At 37.5% G+C, this 17,947-nt stretch overlaps 1 protein-coding gene across 1 annotated transcript in view; it reads right to left on the reverse strand.

Annotated features, from left to right (window-relative positions):
- Nucleotides 1-759: 759 nt before the first annotated feature.
- Nucleotides 760-17,947, reverse strand: part of grid1a (glutamate receptor, ionotropic, delta 1a) — a 318,330-nt gene continuing 301,142 nt past the window's right edge. The window contains exons 13-16 of the mRNA XM_066681522.1: nucleotides 14,813-15,008; nucleotides 11,836-12,002; nucleotides 7,441-7,681; nucleotides 760-2,178 (exon numbers count right to left, since the gene is read on the reverse strand). Of these exons, the coding sequence (XP_066537619.1) occupies nucleotides 1,756-2,178; nucleotides 7,441-7,681; nucleotides 11,836-12,002; nucleotides 14,813-15,008 (1,027 nt within the window). The 3' untranslated portion in view covers nucleotides 760-1,755. The remainder of the gene's footprint in view (nucleotides 2,179-7,440; nucleotides 7,682-11,835; nucleotides 12,003-14,812; nucleotides 15,009-17,947) is intronic.

Here is a 17,947-nt window from a genome sequence, read left to right on the forward strand (position 1 = left end):
TATTAAAACTGTCCATCAACTTTATCAGCTCCACTTACCATGTACATGCACTTTGTAGCTCCATAATTACAGACTTTGTTTGCACACTCACCACATTCTTCTACTTAAGAGCCCTGACAGAACCACCAGAGAACAAGCTGTTTCACCATTATTTGGATGGTGGATCACATTCTGCAGTGAAGTGACACTGATGTTCTGATGGCATGGGTGACTGAATCAGATACAGCCGCGCTGTTGGTTGCCTATCCCCCTACCCACACACCCAACCCTCCATTTGACGTCTGCTCTGATATCTGCCCTGTGGTAGTCCTGACCATTGAACAACAGGGGGAAATGTGGTTAACAATGTATTCAGAGCATCCAATATGTTGAGCTGAGAGAATAGACAATGAGTTTAAAAGTAAAGAGGTGACTTTAATGTTATGGATGAGGCCCCCTCCACATCTATCAGCAATAGCATTAAAGTCATATCCTTGTTTTTATACTCACTGTCCATTCTCTCAACTCCACTGATCATATAGGTGTAACATTATAAATGCTGATTCTTTATAGATATCTAATAAATAAATACATATAGTGAAATGTTTCCAACGTTCAGATTATTTTACCCAGCAATTTATCCAGTGTAGAGTATTGACACTACAGGACCTCACATAATCAATGGCCCCATTTACTATTTTTTAAAATATCGCATTTATTTGAGAAAAAAAAATCAAATGAAATTATCCACAGTTTTGTGTAAGTATAGAAACCTTTTTTTAAGAATTATTTTCTAGTTACATTCATGACACTTTTACTTCAAAGGGGTAAAATCTTTGAGTTTGGCACTTAGAAAACAACCACGAAGAATTCTCTTTTTATTATTATTTTTTTTTTCCAGAACCAAATTTACAAAGCCATTCAAACAGTCTGTATATAGTCTTTTAGCTTTTTCATCATCTTTAAACTGAAAAAAAAAAATCAGGAATATTCAAAATACACTTTGACTTCAACGCAGTGTTTCATTATTTACAAATATGCACAGGTTAGGAAAGTCATTGTTTCTGTCCCAATACATCTTTTTATCTTTATTACAAAAAAAGAAAAAAAGAAAAGAAAATATTTGCTCCTATATTTGGGCATATATTTTTTTTTCTTTGACTCTTAAAATTATCTCTCCAATTAAGCCAGTCTGTGATTGGCTGGCTATTTAGTAGCTTGGTGAATGTGATTTGTCAGCTCAAATAAAGGTCTCTCTTGAATGTGTTTGACCAGCTGAGATATAATTCTCTCTTGATTGTTCAGTTTAAGGAGACATCCTTCTTAACTGTAATTGGCCAGCTCAGACAGGTGTCCAGATAGTGGTCTCATTTGAATGTGATTGGACGGTCCAGATAGAGATCATTCTTGAATGTGATAGCCCAGTTCAGATAGAGGACAAGGAAAAAGGCCCCTCTAGAATGTGATTAATCGAATAAAGGTCCCGCTTCAGTGTGATTGGCCAAGTAAAGTAGAGCTCCCTCTTCAATGTGATTGGCTGGCACAGATAGAAGTTCTTCTTGAATGTGATTGGCCAGCTCAGATAGAGGTCCAATAAGGGTTCCATCAAAAATGTGACAATCTTGCTCAGATCAAGGTCCATCTTGAATAAGATCATCTGGCTCAAACTGCAGTCCATAAATAGCCCCTCTAGTGATTGCCTGCTGAGATTGTGGTTTATCTTGAATGTGATTGGCTGCCACATATGGAGGTCCTTCTTAAATGTGATTGGCTGACTCAAATGGAGGTCCCGTGGCTGGAATCCATGGCCTCTGGCAGGCCTCCTGTGGGCATTGTCTGATAAGCGATAGGCATGGGTGTTTTTACAGGACTCTGGCGGAAGAGTCCTCCGTTGGGGGCACGATGTTTACAGCGCATGGATGGGGGCAGAGTCGAGCTGCTTAGAGGTAGGGGCAGGTTTCTTCCTGTGAGACGACCTGACCCAGGGCCTTCCTGCAGGAAGGAGGTGACAGAGATTCCTCCTGGAGGGAAGTCTCTGATAGCATCTTGAGAGCCCTGTCGCTGTCGAATGCTACTCAAGCTGCCCATGTCCAGTGCTGAAATGTCTAGAGATTGACTGGGGAGCTGCTTGTGTGCCAGGTCATCATCCATGAGGCCAGTCAGCCGCTGGTGAACCTGCTCCAGATTCACCTCTTTGTCCTGAGAGAAAGAGAGATAGAGACAGAGAGAGAAAGAGAGAAGAGAGGAGAAAGATAAATTTGCCATATATAGTACTGTGTGTGATATTTCTTCTGTGCTCAGTCAAATAAATAATGTATTGACATTCAGGTGTTCAGGTGGCCACTTGACAGTAAAGGCTTAAATAAACATGGCAATCCATAGTTGTTCTTGGAAGAATGAAGAGGATATTTTTACATTTAAATATTTTACATTTATTTATTTATGCATATTTTATAACATACTTCTGATTTTTGCCAATATACACAAATCCAACTTAATTGTGAAGAAATATCAGGTTTCATATGCACTGAATCTTTTTTTTATATTAATATATGAAAAAAACACCTGCTGCGTAATTAGAAAACCTCACAATCTATAATTGATGAAGAAAACAGATGGACTGAACTCTAAAAACACATACACACAGGTGGAGATAACTTCAAATACAACACATTATTCCTCAAGAAGAAGAGGGAATAAAATGGAAATGAAGGGATGAGGATGAAAACTACACCTGGATGAATATATCATAAGCTGAATGTGACAATAGAGTGCTTGTGGAGAAACAAAACTGAGAAATGTGGTCATCTGTGAGTAATGCAGTTTACACAGTCCATTAAATCAACTTAGTCTGAGGTCTGCAGCTGCCAAATTTGGCCAAATTCTAAGATGAATCTGTAATTTTAGGGACATGACAAAAGAAATGTCATTTCGACAGACTGCATAAACAAATATATGATGATTTGTTAGTTTAGTTTAGGTCAAGTTGCAAAGCTGTCAGATAGTGGACAAATATAATTACATGTTAAAGTATTATGTCTTTTTTAAACAGACAGGAAAAGGGCATTATTTTTGTAAAGAAATGCAATCATAATGTGATGTTCCACACTGAATGTCAAGCAGATGGCTGTGTAAAATACTGCATCACGGTCAGTGAGACCGTGACATATTTAGACGTATTTAGAAACTGATGCCTATGACACACTCCAAGAAAATCTGGACTGTTTTACATTGTCTTTCCTTTTAATTAAACACTGGTTAATCATTCGTGAACTGAGAACACTAATTGTTAAAATTTTGCAAGTGGAATTTTTGCAGTTTGACCAGATACAAGATTCCAGCTACTCAACAGTCAATGGTTGCCAGTGCCTGACTCTCCTCTTTGTGATGTATCATAGTAGGCAGATCTGAACTGCAGGGAGGAAATTTCTCACATATGCAAGTTTCCTATGCTATGGTCACTGATGAACCCCACCACCATGAGAGACATTGGCTTTTCCACCCATCGTCTGGATGATCCCTTTTATCATTAGCATTGAAAGCATGATGTTCATTTTTTTAATGAAAACAAGATGAAACCTGCATTTCTCGGACACAGAACACATTTCTACTGTTTTTTGGATCATCTTGGATGAGCTGGGGCCCAGAGAACATCCACATAGAACTGATGTAGTCTTTCTTCTTGTATAACAGATATTCTGAATAGTTAAGTTACTAATGTTAGGTTTATTGAGATACTCCCATGCCCATATGGCTACATTCATCAATGTCGCATGCCAGATTCTTATGCAATGCTATCTGAGGGCACAAAGGTTATGCTCATTCAACAGTGGGGTCTAGTCTTATACTTATCCATAGAGCTATTGTTCCAGATTCCATTAATCATTTAATGTAACATTTCATTTACATTCATTTTCTATAAACTTGTCACACTTATATTGTCCTGACATTTTTGGAGCATGCTGCAGTAATCAAATTCATAATTTGTTTATATTCACAAAACACAATCAAGGTGGTCAGTGCAATCATTGGAATAACTTATTTTTGTATTTGTCTATTAAATAAAGTTTAAAATGAATTTTTAAAAATCACATTCTTGTTTCATATGAAGGCCCACTAAAAAAACATACTTGTAAATAAGCCAAATAAATGTATATTTCTTAAACTGGGGCATTTGGAGCAGTTAAAAACATGGCTAGAGGTTACAGATGAAAATATACATCGATTACTCGATGGCTTGTTTGATGGATGATGAAACAATCAGATGCAATAACAAAGGTCAGTGCAGCATCAACACAAAGAGACAGACTGCTCTTGAGAGGGAAATAGATTGTGAGAGGTAAAGAGAAATGTGATCGTTTGTAAACACTCTGCTCTGATACAGAGCAAGAGACTATGTGCAGACTCCACTCGCTCACAATCTAGAAACTTAAAACTCAAATGAAACTTGCCCTTCCAGATATTTGAGATATTATTCAAACTCAACCAAGACTAAGACTGGCTTAAGACTCTGATTGGGTTTCATACACAAAAGACTCCACTCCAGTGACTCCAAGCTCTACTTAGAGCCCTCAGAGACCCGAGACTCAAATCAGATTCCCAAGCCTGAGACAAAGACTTCAAACTTGACTCATACCCTAAAGACTCCAGACATAGACTCAGACTCAAATCTAGTTACTTAACATTGGATTTGACCAGACTGACACATAACAACCTTAATTTTTTTTCTTAAACTGAACAAGGAAATTAGGCTTTATTTTTTTTCTTTCTCCCCTCTCTCCAGTTCCTACCACTTTTTACCTTGTTACTTGTGTCAGCATTACATTTTCCATCTCATTCTTTATGAATGGTACAATAGAAATGTTCCATAATGTTCCAAAAACATTTTTACGTGGATTTCAATGGGAGGTTTTGAAGGTTTTTTGTTTTCCTATAAAGTCAATATGTTGGAGATACATGTTTTTCTTTAGACAACGACAATATGCAAAGTACAAATGTCATTTTTTTCCCCATCTGCCACTTTATAGAGGTGCACTGGCTTGACAGCAGCTTTAATTAAGACCAAACTGAAATTACAACTTAATTCTTCACATTTAATAAATATCAGTGTTGTCTTATTTATACTGTGCTTTGTGTTTTTTATGGATGTGAAAGCTGGACAAGAAATGTAAACATGCCTTTTACAAATTCTACAAGTAAACTGGATGGCAAAGAAAATTACCAAATTGATCCTTGAGCAAATGAAACATTACATCTCAATTGAAACATATTGTTTTTGGACATATTATGAGGAACAATTTGGCAGAAAAGATAACTATGCTCAAAATAACTGAAAACAAAAAAGAAGAATGGACACAGTCAGAAGAATCAAGAATGAGCCTTTTAGAAGCCTGAAGACCCAAAGGAAAGATAGGAAATTCTGGAGAAAGTCTGTCCATATCTATGAAAGGAACCTAAACTGACTGGACAGCAATTAGTAATAAAATAATAGCATAGAAGGATGACTGCTAACCATAGGAACAAGTCAAAATACACAGTAACACTGGGACACACTTTAGTTTAGGGATCCAGGTCCAGCCTTTATGTTGTAGCCTTTGTTTGGAAAGACCAGCCCATGGCATTTGGCATGAAGGAGAGCTAGCATGCATGCTAAAGCAACAGAGCTGAAATGGACTATTTGATGGGTGGTCACACAAGTAAAAAGTAAAATGGCCTCTATTGCCTGGTGCTGGGTATAAAAATAACATTTGCTATAACACGTATTATACCTCCTCTCAAATGTCAAATATGCAATTATCCCATGTCCCTCCAAATTACCATCCAGTGGCTGAACCAAGATACAGTGTATTAGAAAATAAACAAGAGAATGCATAACAATTACGCCTTGTAATTTTTCTATGAGTACTTGTTTGAAAAATCTATATTTTCTTTTTTTGTAGATTCTTGTAAATGTTAAATTTTATTATTGACCACTTGTAGGCACTGTTGAAAATAAGTGTGGTTCTATAGCTCTAGACCAGATGTGGGTGCTGGCACAAAAATCAACAATATTTTTACCATAAAGTCATACATAAGTGTGTTCTTGTCAAAATTCAGTTGAATGTGAAAGCCCTGTATGTTATATGATTACTTTGATTAATATTGATTTATATTAGGAAATTGGCATTGGGTTAAGCATAGTCATGGGGCAATTCTTACAAGGCAGGTCCTCTCAGTTTACTTGGTAACAGACTCAAATAAGACCTTCACTGACATAAAGCATGCACCTCTGTTGGCCTGGCTTGATTAAAGTCTTAAGTCACTCATAAACTGAGAAGTAAGGATTTAACGAGATTTAACTAATGTGTAATTTTCAATCATGAGTCACCACTGAATAATTTGCATTCTCAGTTTAGTCTTAATATGGATCTGGGAATCTCCTGGTGTTGCAAAACACCACCAACAGCACACACTAATGTGTGAAAGGCACTACAGGAAGTCAGAGACAATAAAAGAGGAGACTGATCACTGGTGGATAAATGAATTAGGAAAACTCATAATGCTCAACTGTTTGGAGGAAGATCCAACCAATCAGATTGCAGTTAAAGCCACAAGTGGCAAAAGCCCACCTTCATCCTCTGTTGCTGCAGAGATATGCACAGTAACAAAAACAGGCTGAGAAGTGGCTTCTTGGGCTGTTTGAGCAAAACCGTATTTTACATTTAAATGTATATTATATTTGTAATTATAATTATACCAGAGATAGGTTTCTAATATATACTGTAAATTGCACACCAAATTCAGTATTTATTGATGTCTTTTAATAAGTAATACTTGTATTAATAATATGCAGAAATATGGTTCAAACATTTCCTGCGTCATTTTGGATTTGATCTCATTGTGTGCTTATACGTGAGGCATATCTGGAGTTATAAGACTGTGAATAGGGTTAGAGATATACAAAATGTATGTCAAATGCCTCTCACTGTGTGTAACTAGTGGATTTGTTTGTTTGTCTACAGTATGTGTGAATTAGCCAATGGCAGGGTCAAATAGGGCCTTATTGTAGGGAGGGCTGAGAATATTCAGGATATTTAATATGAAACCTATGGGTATTACATACATTTAAATGCAAATTTAAGAATGTATGCAAACATTGAGGAAATACCATTAGACCCCAGTGGACACATTTTCCTATAAGGCCTTACAGGGGGTTCAGGGTTTTGGTCACACTACAGCTGTGTGAAGTTTAGTTTCGTTCTGGTTATATTTTTGGACAGAAAGGCACTAGAGGAAGGTCAGGATTGTGGGTCACACCTATAGCTGCGTGTACTGGAGCTCGACTAAATCAGGGCTGCCGTCAGTGGCATCTGGATCCATAAAGTAGAGTGTGGCCGTGGTGGCCCGGTCCCGGGGGTGTCGGGTGTTTCGGGCTTGCCGGGCAGGGGTGGGCCGCGGCTTTGCCGCCTGAGGGGGGGTCACCTCTTTGCTCTGTGGCCGGCGACAGCGAGGCCCATTCCACCAGGTCTCCAGGGCTGCCACCAGACAGGCCAACAACAGACCAGCCGCCAGGATGCAGAACACCCCCGCAAAGCTGTGGAGCCTCAGAGCCCGGCTCTCAGGAGGAGCCTCCGAGCCTCTCTCCAGATCACAACGGCCCTTCTTTGGCCACCACTTCTGCTTCAGGATATCCAGGTCACCCTTCTCCTGGAGCTCCAGGATCCTGAGAAGTACAAAGAGGCAACGACACGATTATTATAACATTATTATAAAACATAACTAATTCCAATAACCATATTAACAATATCATCAAAGGATTCATCTTTCTGGAAACTGATGTTGTTTTGTACTTGGAATTTACCACCACTAAAGCAATTAGATTGATGTCCTTTTGCTAATAACCATAAATAAAAAAGATAATCCCACCTAAACAGAAATGCTACATTTTTCAAGCACTCCAATTGTATTCAAATGCATTTAACCCAATTTCAGCTGTTCTGAATTGGATTTGATATCTAAAGTATAAAAAAAAATTAAAAAGTCATGAACACAGCTTACCTAACTGTATCTCCTAGTAAAAAAAACAAAAAACAAACAAAAAAAACAAACAAAACCATTTAAATGGCTATTTATTGTCAATATGTTGTTATTTACCATATGAAAACAGACCTTTGAAACGCCCTTTCAACCAAACCTTGAGAGTATTGAGAGTATTTTTACAGTTCTTGATTGATGATTCTGTTAAAGGGGTTAAGAAAAGAGCTAAATATTCCAGATGTGAAGACCAGTCCTATTCGTTTATTACTAATAAAAGGAATTAAAGTTTCCAAATTTCAATGGTCCAAAAGGACAATTCTGTCCCAGAAATAACTTTTTCCATATTTCCTCTAGTCAGTATGGTATAGCATGTTTCTGTTTCTAATCTGTACACAGAACTATCTGCACACTGTTTAAGCTCCTGTGGAGCATGAATGTGGGTGGAGTATCTAGAGACTATGCTTCAGTCAAGTGATTTCCCAGAAGACAAAAATATAAAAAGTAAATCAAAAACAGTAATAGAACTTTAAGTTCTGATTTACTTTTCACTCAGCATTTGGTTTCATGGAAAGAGACTTTGTGAAAGGTCAATTTTCTTGACAAATTTTAGCTGAAATTTAGGAACCATATTTTAAGTGACTACTGCGAAGATTCTTTTGTTTCTTATATTAGACTCCAAATCTCCCTGGATCTGCTCCTGTGACCACTAACAGATAAGGGCTTAAGTAGCTAACAATGGAAAACAATAGAGAAAGCATTGCTTGGTCGGGTGCTGAGCTACACACCCTTATCTGTTTATGGTCAGATAAGCAGATCCAGCGAGATATGAAACCCTGTTTCAAGTATATGCTGAGAAATCACTTGGAAGATTCTGTACTTTCTAATACTGGACTCCAGATCTCACTGGATCTGCTCCTCTGACCATACACAGATAAGGGCTTGTAGTTCAGTGCCCAAAGAAAACTTTTTGTATTGTGTTCCATTGTCACTGCTCAAGCCAGTGTCTCACAATTAAACAGCAACGTGAAAAAGCTACTTTAGACAGTGGGTTTAACCAATCAAGTGATTAGTATTGTGTTTTGGCCATACATTCTGGCTTAGCCCACTGATAATCCAACAAAACAATAACTAAATCAGGTCACATACTTCAGGTGTCTTGACAGTTGAAAAAATGACACATGATCATGAATTTGAAAGTGTTGTGAACTGTACTGCACACTGCTCAGTGGAAAAACATTTTATAAAAAATATAAAATAATAGCCAGTAAGTAATGGGACACTTCAGCACATATTTTCTTTGAATGAATAGCTCTGAATGACTTATTGTAGACTCCTTCAGACAGTTTTGCTAATGTTCCATTCAAAAATATGTTATTTTAACATGCTCCGCTGGGAGGTCTCTGAATGTGGTGATCAATTTGCAAAACACTGACTCAGTGCTTTGGTCAACATTACTCATGAATGATTCTATGGTTTGAAAAAGCACCATTAAATTCTGTATTGGTAAATGTACCAAGTCTGAAAGATGTCAGAACAGAACAACAAAGAAAGCAGCATGAAACACATACTTGTTTACAGTGTATTTAAATAACAAATGCATTTCTAAATCAAATCAGGAGTAACAGCTTCTAGGGAAGCTTCTGGGAATACATTGGGACGTTGCTGTATTTGATATCAGCCATGTCAGCATTAGTGAGTTCGAGGGGTGTCACTATATTCATTCATTCATTATTTGTAACTGCATATCCAGTTCAGTGTAGCAGTGGGTCCGGAGTCTACCCAGAATCATTAGGCGCAAGGCAGGAACACACCCTGGGGGGGGCGCCAGTCCTTCACAGGGCAACAGGTCGATGGAGCTGTGTGACTGCGACACTACCTGCTGCGCCACCGTGCTGCCCTGTGTCACAATATACATAGTAATATTAATTTTTTTCTGATAAGATATGAGCTGTGAATCGACTCAGATTAAGATTTTAAACAAGATTTTATAAAAAAAAAAAAAAAATTCAGTGCAGTTTGTCAACCCGCGTTAATAAGTTGGAGCCATCTGCAGAGCAGGACATTCTGAGGCGTGCTGTAGTTTCATGGGACATCTGGTGGCACAGTGTGTAATAGGAATGCTGTGTTACTATGACGACACAATAGAAGTGTCTAGAGTTACTGGGGAAACAACGCCATGCTATTTTTAGGTTAGCCTGTTGGATGATTAGCTGGATGTGAAATGGCTAGTTGAGAGAATAAGACTGGGCTGGATCTCGTGTTGCCAATCTTCCCATAAAATATGCAATTGTCCCGTATTTGGACACTAAAAGGTGCATTCCATTTTGAACCAATACGGGACGCGTTTTTCCCGTATTTTGAGGTCACACTGTTATAGCGATGGTTTGAGACAGAAACACACAGAGTGAGGGGCAGATACTCCATGGATCCTAAACAGAGAACACGCTTCTCGTTGGTCGTCGCCTTTATTTAGCGAATCAGCAGCCAATGGAGTCATAGTGCCTCCTACAAGGGGTTGTTTTGCTGAGGCACTAAGAGCAGGTCAGTGTAGAAAAACTGGGAACTTAAAGCTCTGCTTTTAGATAGAACTTATGTTAGAAACATATCCCCATTTTTTTACAATTAGTTTTATTTTTCTGGTACCAGTCATCCTTTACAAATACAGGGTGGGCCATTTATATGGATGCACCTTAATAAAATGGGAAAGGTTGGTGATATTAACTTCCTGTTTGTAGCTCATTAGTATATGGGAGGGGGGAAACTTTTCAAGATGGGTGGTGACCATGGTGGCCATTTTGAAGTCGGCAATTTTGGATCCAACTTTTGTTTTTTCAATGGGAAGAGGGTAATGTGACACACCAAAATTATTGGGAATTTCACTGCTACACAGATTTTAAAACCCTCTGGCTGACACTTGGCATTGGCCATGGTGATCATAATGCTGGTTCATATTTCTCCTGGACATAGTCCATAGTGCCCTGTGAAGGACTGGCGTCCCCTCCAGGGTGTATTCCCGCCTTGCGCCCGATGATTCCAGGTAGGCTCTGGACCCCCCCGCGACCCTAAATTGGATAAGCGGTTACAGATAATGGATGGATGGATGGATAGTCCATAGTTCTTGCACCACTGTTCATGGCAATCGCATACTTCTATGCCCAAGCTGGGTGTGGCACTGTAGTGCTGCTGGAAGTTGCTCTTGCCAGCACAGTACAAACGGGGAACAAAGAAAGCCCCAGTGTAAACCCACACACGGATCACACAATGTCTATACTGTGTGTAATATAGTAAAAACAAATATATTAAAAAGATCAATACACGGGTTGGACAGATGTGCACATGTACTCATAGAACAATAAAGATGTCTGCAATACTGATGTCTTTGCTCACACTGTGAAGGAAAAAATTCAAAGAACTTTTTCTCTGTGGTCTGCTGGCCTTGTGCCATGGCAAGACACAGTCATTTCAAGATGTCTAAAATATCTGTGCTTTCAATAGTGCAGTTTATGAATTCTTGTCAATCTATTTTTGCAAAATATTGGTAAAAAACTATGCTCAGTCTATTCTCACATCCTTCATCATGTTCTTGGCCAATGAATAAGCAAAGTGCGTCTGCGACACCACAAGGTCTGTGCACATGCTTTAATTATTTCCATGGTGTATGGGGCCTGTGACGTCCGAGTTAACTCTCAACCAGCCTTTAGGTGCATGATGCTGTTCCAAAGCATCCCCTTCTACTGACAATGCTTTTCTAGGCTAATTATTCAAATGTGTGTGCAGAATTCATTCATTACAAGAAGAATCCACAAAAACTTTGGGATCTGCAGTGTGTGCGTGACTCACTTCTGAGAGAAGAGGTCTCTGTAAGGGCTGCCATGCTGGAGTGCGAGGCCGTAGCCTTTAGAACTGAGACTATTCCCTGCGACAGTAAGAGAACATTCGTCATCTGTCAGAGCAGCATACTCCACCACAGCCGAGTCCCACAGGAATGCATATGACTCTCTCCTTGCCTTCAAGAAAAACAAACAAACAAACAAACAAAAAATACAGATACATAAAAAATAAAACCTTGAATTGATGTGTATTTTCTCATTCTATGAAAACCAACTTCAGTAAGCAACTAGCTACAAAATAAAATGAACACAATTACAATCAAACTTATTATTTTGTTTTTCTCATAAGAAAAATACAGTGTTATTTGTTTGACGTAACTGCCTATTCTGTTACATCAGCTTTACACGTTCGGAGAAGATTAACTGTCAATTCTATTAGGTCAGCTCAAGACACCAGGAGGGTAACAGTAACTGCTCATTCTGTTACATTAGCTCAACACGCTTGGAGGAGAACAATACATCAACTAATGTCTGTATATGGTAGCATTGTGTTTTTTTCATTTAATGTGATGGTTATCACTATAGCTTGGTATCATTTAATTAATCTAACATTTGTTAATACATTTCCTGAGATTTTGACTGTGAGATGAGAGTATAAAGAAAAAAAAAAACATAAGCAAACATTGCCAATGAGTGCATACTTTCTCTATCACAAACCTTTGGCCATAGCCTTCAAAAGGAAAAAGATATGTTCACATTTTCTGTGAGAAATATATTTCAGTTTCTTTCTCTTTCAAGGGTTTGTGTATCTCCTGAGGTAATGGTTCTCTTTTTTTATCTCAGCAACAACAAAACATGACCCTTCTCTCTGTCTCTCTTCTGTACTGTGTCCAGGTTTCTCAAAATAGAGAATGAATAAAAAGAATAAATGTGATTTGACCAATGGCCGGTGATCCATTTCGCTTTTTTCACAGAAATCTTGCTTTAAATGCATATTTTCAGAAGTGCAGCTGCTTTAATGTGACATTTAGATCCTGACATATTATGGTAAAGGCAAAACACAACTGAGGGGAATTGCCCAGGAGCGTCATTAGTATGCTAACCCATAACTAGCCTATAATAACACACCTGTGTGCTTGGAATTTTATACATCTCATTTACAAAATTACCAACTCCTATTATGACAAGTCTCCATAATCAGAGAATAGGCAGACAGAGCACACACAAACACACTTCAAAACAACATACAGTCTCGGAAGTATTTTTGGGAACACTTGTCACAAATCCAGTATTCATAAGGTTTAATAAGATGTTATATGGCAGACATAACACAGTAAAATGTAAGCCATAATGTTGTGTGTTTGTCTATAATATTTAGTTATAATTTCATGTTAACACTATGAACATAAGTATATTAGTTTATAATATGGGGTTTTATAATGCATTAAAACATACGTCAAACTATGTAGACCGGAACCTTGTTATAGTCTTATATTTTTTTACAATATTCATGAAATGTTATAATCTTACTATTTTAACTGTTTGACATATGGTTTTAACTGCTTATTGTAATTATATAGGATTATGCCAGTCAAGGCCTACTCTTCTGCTTCTAATTTGCAAAATTACCAACTCACACTATGAACTTTGTAATCAGAGAAAGGGCAGACAAAAGCATTCCGAAGAAAATCAACCAATTCATTTAGACTCAGACTTGCCAAGGGGGTGCTTCCAATTAATTTTGCAATGTGCTTGGACAAGGAGCACTAGAACACTACACGGTGTGTGTGTGTGTGTCTGTGTGTGTTACTTTCCATTTCATCACTCCAAGAATCAGCTCTGGTGTAGGTGAAATATTGATATAATTGTTACATAATTTGTAACTGAATTGCAATAAGTAATATCTTTAATATGGTAAAAGATCTCATTTAAAGGCAACATTTACGATTTTAATCAAAAAACAATTTTTATAAAATTCTGAGGATGTTTCCTGACAATTTGCTAGCTCTCCAGTCTGTTTGCATACTCAAAACCGGTCTAATGTGTTTATAAAGCTCTGATGTCATGGGTTAAAAAAACAAATAGTGCTGTATGCTAGGTCTTACTCTCTCTGTCTTTCTCTCTCTCTCTCTTTCTGCTCATGGCAGATGCATCTGGAGTTTTTAGACAACAGCGAGATCTCCAAACGTAAAAAAAGCATGAATCAAGATAAGGTTATTACTCTATTCCTGCTCCATAGGGGGGTAATATTGACTTATTTTTGCTGTTTTGGATCACTTAAATTGGAATATCACCGATTTCGAGAGAAAACAAACTATTACTGAAAGTGAAACAAACCAAAACAAGTCGAGTTACAAATGAGCTTCTGTGGTAATTCAAACAGTGAATAAAAACTTACAGAAAAGTTAAACATCAGCCACGAATAAACAACAGTAATTTTTTTTTGCCTCAAACATACCATTCCACCTTAAAACAAGCAGAGCATCTGAACAAACAAGAGAGAACAGCATTTCCTCACAAATGTAGATGTCCCCTTTATAAGTTTCTAGATTTTTTCCTTTTCCTTTGAATTGTATAAGAGCACAGTAAATCTGAAATTAAAATCTAAAATTTTCAGTGTATATATTTGTTCGCATCTTTCAAGTAAGTCTACTACAGTTACTCCAAAAATGAAAAAAACAGATATTTGAGTAAATTGTACCTATTAAAATACTAATTGGTAACATCAGTTCAACAAGCTTGGAGGACAACACTGATTGCTAATTGTCTTACATTGGTTTATGCCACAATATACTGTACCTGAATACACATGTAGAAGTCCTCAGTAGGTTACTGTTGCACATCATTATCAGCTGTGTGGAAACCTTTTACATTTTAGTAAACATTGTGCACAATGACTTTTAAGACCTCCTGTTCTTCTATTGACCTTAGGTCACAGTACACTTTTGCAAACCACTGCAAATAAAATGTAAATAAAGCCACTGTACCTTCCGGATGCCATCAGCTGGGGTGGCCACAGAGTTATCCTGACCCTGGTTCTTATTGATCATCCTCCACAGCTCTGCGAAGGTGTTGTCTTGCTCTAAGGGGTTTGTTCCCTTCACCCGAAAGTATTCGTACACAGCTGACTCCCGGACAGTTCCATAGCTGAGGTCAGATTGTTTGGACAGATCTTGGAATGTTCTGGGAGAGCAAAGATAAAAAAAAAACAAACAAACTTCCTATGATTTCTGAATTCATGAGATTTGTATATTCCTTTATAAACGTGCATTTGTAATTACATAAAGTGTAATTTTACATAAGTATAGCAGAATATGCACCTTCAAAATGTCACATTTCATTATGCATTATATGTTCATAAGTACACTGATGTGTATAGTAACACTTCCTATGAATCCTGTATTCACTGGAGTTTATAAGGTCTTATCTGGTAAAAATTATGAAGCAATAGAACAGAAAAGGCAGTGTGCTATTGTGAAATGCAGCACAAGCACAAGCCAAAAGCAAGGTGCTCTAGCCCATCTCAGCCATGCTGTTATTTCACAATAACACACAACCTCAAGTGCTCTATTGCTTTTGTGCAACAGTTTGGGTAATAAAATTTTAGGTAAATCAGGACAAAATAAATAAACAGATGTGAATGTAGCATCAAATATGTTTTAAAGTCGACAACTCCTTCTGCCATATTATAGCTCCTCATCAAGCTGCACAGTAACAAACTCCACTCATTAACTGCACAGGTCACAACACTATCAATAACCTGCTGAGTAAACTACTCAGACCAATAACCTGCTGAATAAACTACTCCAGATTAAATTACTTCTGCCCAAATTAGACACTAGCCTGTGTAGTCAGGCTGCAACTATTGCAAATTTCTGTATGTACCCCAGTACATGACCAAAGTATTGAGGTAGCGGCCAAACACTGCATTATTCTTCTGATATAATGCTCAGTCCATATTCAACCTTGGCCATGGGAATAAACATGGCTTTGCTGTTCAGCGATTTAGATGAGGTTTATTTTTTTTTATTTTTTATTTTTTTGTGTTTGTAGTTTTTTAAATAGGCTATATTCCCTTCGATTAATAATACTTTTTTCCAGGTTAACATAAATAATTTTATGTCAATCTCAGCTTTCAAATTTTACATTAGAAATGTTATAACTGATACATGTATCTGCTTTTCTGCTTTTTGAATTTGTAAAATTGTTAATTAATTTTACTCCTGTGCATTTCATCATGTAAGCAAATGTTTTATGCTTGATCAGTTTTCCTTTTCCCTATATATACAGTACTGTGCAAACGTTTTAGGCACCAGAGACGATGAGACTTTAAAAAGCTATTTATCTGAGCAGTAAGTGTTTATTTACTAAAAAACAATCAAACAATAACAACAAATAATGCTCAGCATTAAAATAAAACCAAATAACATTATTCCAGTGTGATATTCTGTGTGTGAATGTGTTGGTTTAACTTTTTCCAAATCTCTCCTCGTGGCAGTACGTATTATTTGAAGTTATCATCTAAAACCTAGTTTGAGCGGTTAGTAAATAATGATTTTAAATAATGAGTTCTGTAGATTTAACAAATTCATGCAATCAAGGAGAATCTGAACAAAACATTGTTCTTCAAACTCACTCTTGTCTTATATTATTATTTGATTGTATTTACTGTGATTATATATAAACTAATGCAAGCACCATGCTTACTGAGAAGGCATTAGTTTAAATATATATAGCTAAATATATATAAATATATATATCTTAGGTGACTAAGACTTTTGCACAGTACCGTGTGTATATACTGTAGTGACTGGCACTACAGAATTATTTATTCAACACAATTTTTTTTAACCCTTAATTTAACCAAACAATTAATTAAGAACATATTCTTATTTACAACAGCAGCCTGGCAAGCAGCTAGGCTTACTTGGGGAAAGAAGGGTTAACAGAGGATATACAGTACAGTGGTATGAAAAGGTTTGGGCACCCCTGATAATTATCATGATTTTCCTTTATAAATCACTGGTTGTTTGGATCAGCAATTTCAGTTAAATATATCATATAGCAGACAAACACAGTGAAATGAAGTTTATAGGATTTATTTAGTGCAATAAGTATTTATGCAAAATGAGGCAGGTGCATACATTTGGGCACCCTTGTCATTTTATTGATTTGAATACCTTTAGCACTAATTATTGGAACACAAATTTTGTTTTGTAAGCTCACTGACCCTTGACCTACATACACAGGTGAGTTCAATTATGAGAAAACATTAAGGTGGCCAATTGCAAGTTTTTATTTGCATCTTCTTTGAAGAATGGCAACATGGGAGCTTCAAAACAACTTTCAAATGACCTGAAAACAAAGATTGTTCAACATGATGGTTTAGGGGAAGGATACAAAAAGCTATCTCGGAGATTTCAGCTGTCAGTTTCCACTGTGAGGAACATAGTGAGGAAAAGGAAGAACACAGGCACAGTTCTAGTTTAGGCCCGAAGTAGCAGGCTCAGAAAACTCAGATAAGCAGATAAGCTTAGATAAGCTCAGATAAGCGAAGGATGGTGAGAAAAGTCATAGTCAACCCACAGACCAGCTCCAAAGACCTACAACATTATCTTGCTGCAGATGGTGTCACTGTGCATCATTCAACTATTCAGTGCACTTTGCACTAGGAGAGGCTGTATGGGAGAGTAATGCAGAAGAAGCCTTTTCTGTGCACACACCACAAACAGAGTCGCTTGCAGTATGCTAAAGCACATCTGGACAAGCCAGCTTAATTTTTGAATAAGGTGCTGTGGACTGATGAAATTAAGTTATTTGGACATAACAATGGGTGGTATGCATGGCGGAAAAAGAACACAGAATTCCAAGACAAACACTTGCCCACAGTAAAATTTGGTGGTGGTTCCATCCAGCCGTGGGGCTGTGTGGCCAGTGCAGGTACTGGGAATCTTGTTAAAGTTGAGGGTCGCGTGGGTACCGGAGCGACACACTTCAACAAGACAATGACCTTAAACACTGCTCAAAATCTACTAAGGCATTCATGCAGAGGAACAACTACAATGTTCTGGAATGGTCATCTCAGTCCCCAGACCTGAATATTATTGAAACTCTGTGATGTG

The sequence above is a fragment of the Hoplias malabaricus genome, chromosome 1, assembly GCF_029633855.1.
Source record: "Hoplias malabaricus isolate fHopMal1 chromosome 1, fHopMal1.hap1, whole genome shotgun sequence".
NCBI classification, from domain to species: Eukaryota; Metazoa; Chordata; class Actinopteri; order Characiformes; family Erythrinidae; genus Hoplias; species Hoplias malabaricus.